The sequence below is a fragment of the Galeopterus variegatus genome, unplaced genomic scaffold, assembly GCF_000696425.1.
Source record: "Galeopterus variegatus unplaced genomic scaffold, G_variegatus-3.0.2 Scaffold4807, whole genome shotgun sequence".
Taxonomy (NCBI): domain Eukaryota; kingdom Metazoa; phylum Chordata; class Mammalia; order Dermoptera; family Cynocephalidae; genus Galeopterus; species Galeopterus variegatus.
The window spans coordinates 8876-12483 of record NW_007730918.1 but is presented as its reverse complement, the minus strand read 5'-3'; the positions used below and the strand labels follow the sequence as shown (position 1 = coordinate 12483).

Here is a 3608-nt window from a genome sequence, read left to right as displayed (position 1 = left end):
CACCCGGGCTACTAGAGAACCACTAGGTTACAGAGCAGTGATTCACCCAAGTGGACTCTGAACTGCCAATTCTCCAATACATCACAGCTGGTTCCTAGTGAGTAACTTACTATGTAAACTTTGCTCAATATCAACCATCAAAATGAAAAGGGCAAAATAAATAAAGTGCTTCATCCATCTGTTTTTCTTAAATTTTTAACTTACTCTAAATAGCAAGTTTCCGTGTTACAATAAATACTGATGAACAGTTTTTATTAATTAATTTGGTTCTCTTCAAAGCCTTCTGCAAATAGCAGCAGAAAACACCCATTCAATATTTCAGAGACAGAGCAATGACGGCACTGGACAGGCAGAGTTCAATCCATCTTTGCTATATTATTGAAAACTTAAAAATATAAAATCTTGTCATTTTTATTTCAAATAATCTGTTACATTTCATAGAATTTTTACCCATTAAATACACAAATTCAGTCTGGACCAAAAGAAAAATAAACAGAAAATCATAAAATCAACTTCCAATATGTTGCTTCATTAGATTAAAATAAAATATACTTGTGCTTAAGTAGTCATGATTAAATTAAATAATTTTCTAAACCTATGCTGTTGGGGTTTTTTTCACTCCAAGTTAACAGAAAATATATATTTGAGCATATTGTTTATGTGAATCTGACAAAATGCAAATCGAGAACATACCTCTGTCATTACCATATCCTGGCATTTCTTCACATATTTACCATCTGCTTTTACAATTGTCTGCAAAAACCTCAGGTACTCCACGTGGCGGCCATGTGTCTCAATGCAGTGCACAAAATGTTGCACGACTCTCTCACTAATTTCATTGCACAGATGGTAATTGTTCATGAAGATGTGTCTCATCGTTTCTGCTTCAAGAAGCTAAACACAGAGGAACATGTCGCTGTAATTCTGACAGGACCAATTTCTATTCTACAGTACTTAGACTAATTTCCCTGCCTGGAATCAGTTTAATATTTTATACAAAGCCATACTGACTTGTCTGTGCAAGTCTTCTATAAAATGCAATGAGATCATTAACCATTAAAAGGAAACTGAGCTCACAAAGGAACTTAGGTGGAAAAAAGGAGCTTATTATCATAAAATGCAACATGTGGCCAACAGTTATTCTCCTATTATCCAAAGTTAGCTAGCTCTTCCCTGAGATCCACTCAAACAAAATTTACAGGTTGAAGCAAACTCCACCTTTGAGTTTTTCATATTTATCTGTCTCATGATATTATAGAGTGAGTTCCTTGTTCTGCCATATTTTTGTGCTAGCAATAAACCCTATACATATAAAGTTCTAATTTGTATGTAAAATTCATGTAGTTTTTTGAGTTTCTTTAAAAGTTTCCTTAATGGAAATATAAGATATTCATTTTTAGGGAGACAATACCTACTGGGAAAAAAATGAAGTGACAAAGATTAATAAAATTCTATTCATTAATGCTTCTAAAACAATTTTGATGCACTTTACTATAATTAACAGAAGTCACTAAAATACTTACACCAGGAGTTAAAAACAAATTCAGATGTTTATGAAGAAGAACTTGATTCTGTGGATTTCCTCGACAGAAATTTTGCAGGAATGTATGAGCTAGATTCATGACTTCATTCATCTTTTCATCATTCTGTAAGTTAGGGAGTTGCACGTAATAGAAAGAAACAAACACACGAGAGCACAAACACCATCAAAAAATATGCTTATTCTCCCACATTGTTTTCTTCTCCTGCCTCACTGCTCTGTACTCCCCTCTCTCTGTTTCCACACCTCTCCCAGTTATCGCCACTGTCCCTGTTCTCTAGATCTTTCTTGCCTTCTCTTTATTTTTCCTCCTGTATCTGTTCTGCTCCACCTTTTCAACCCTCCCTCTGTTTCACAGCCCATCTCTCTTTCTCCCCAGTTTTTCTGATTGTCCACCACGTGTTCCCATCTCTGTGCATAGCTACCTTTTGTCCCCTGCCTTGTCCCCACCCCTCCTGTCGTCCCTTCCCCTCCTTTTCTAACCCTCTCTCTCTCTGCTGCTCCTTGCCTGTCTGTCTTCTCTGCTGACCCTGCAGTCTTCTCCTTCCATACACCTCCCCTTTCCCAGTGTGTCTGTGCATCCGGCTCTTTCTGTTTCTTTTTTCCTCTGTTTCTCCCCTTTCCCCACCTTCTAGGTCCCCTCTTTCTCACACTTCTTCCTTTCTACCATTTCTCAAACCTCTGTTCCTTCTCCTCTCGCCCCTTCTATTCTTTGGTCTCCCCTGCTCCCTGACCCTCTGCCTCCTGCTCAGCCCTTCCTCTCTTCCGCCTCTCCACCCACTTTTCCTCTCTTCCTCCACCCGGTATATTTTTGTCTCTGCATGTATTCTGCACTTTATTCTCCCGATCTCCCATCTCTCTGCCCCCTCCTTTTGCTATTTACTTTGCCTTATTTTTTTCCTTTTCTTTTCTTTTCCCACCTCTTTCTTTTTCTCTTGCTCTTTGCTTTCTCTCCCTTTCTTTTCCTCTTCATTTTGCTCTCCTCTTTCTTAACACTTTTAAGTTGCTTTCCTTATCTATTGTCATTCTCCAAAGTCCTATAATATGCTACTATCATCTGCTTACAGAAATCTCACTAAGAAACTCAAGTCTCAAAATTCACAGAGAATGCAAAGTTCTCTTCTTAAAAATGGTCTTTTGGCAATATCACTGAAACCCCCTAGAATTGTCCTGTGTGGTTGATTGTCCCATTTGTCATGTAGTCACTGTTAGAGATTCAAAATGGATTTATGTTTTGAGTAGTAGTTTATATTAAATGAAGCTAATGTTCACTATTTTCCTAATGTAAGGGTCTATAGTTTATACTATCTATAACTAATTAAATAACCTAAGGTCATTAATAGACCCATTTTCTCATATTTAAAACAGGGATGAATTAACTAGACTAATAAGTCATAAAATAACTCCATTCCTAAATAAAAAATAGAAAAAATCCATTTTGAAGTCCATTGACACTTTCCTTTCTTTGTGTAATGCAGGGATAGTTAAAAGATATAAAAAGGACTTCAATCTCAGAAAAGCTTGCCTGGCCAGTACAGAAGCACATCAGGGCCAGTTCTACTGTATGTCATGTTTCTTTGAAACTCTCATATTACTCTTTTGTTTCTGAACAATCCAGTTACTAAAACTGAGCAAATCCATTACCACAAAGTTATAGCAAAATACTCAATGCTACAGTTATATTATTAGAAGAAGAGAATTGTTCACATGTCCCAACCCATTACAGTATTACATAAAATCGGTGGTGGGGGGCAATCCCGTGCATGGAGTGAAAATCAAGTGAGAAGGGCATCCATACACAGAGGCCTGACATGGCATGTTGGTGCCCAAGAGTGATAACAAGGGCATCCACCTGGGAGGTTCGAAAGACTGAGAGGGGTGCGGAGGGCAGTCACGGGGAGGAGCAGGCAGCAGCAGTGAAGGGAGACTAGTGATATACAGGGCACTAATGTGAGTCACTATATTAAAGTGGGCAGTTTTCCCACTCTTAGAGAACAGAGATACAATAAGGAAAAGGAGAAACTAAAATGAGCCCTGTGGTGTTGGAATTAGAGGTATCAGTATGAAA

At 37.9% G+C, this 3608-nt stretch overlaps 1 protein-coding gene across 1 annotated transcript in view; it reads right to left on the bottom strand.

Moving 5' to 3' along the window:
* The window catches only part of LOC103603825 (inositol 1,4,5-trisphosphate receptor type 2), a gene marked incomplete at both ends in the record, with an annotated part of 166825 nt that overhangs the window by 160269 nt on the left and 2948 nt on the right, over window positions 1-3608 (bottom strand). The window contains 2 exons of the mRNA XM_008588413.1: window positions 694-894; window positions 1524-1646. Of these exons, the coding sequence (XP_008586635.1) occupies window positions 694-894; window positions 1524-1646 (324 nt within the window). The remainder of the gene's footprint in view (window positions 1-693; window positions 895-1523; window positions 1647-3608) is intronic.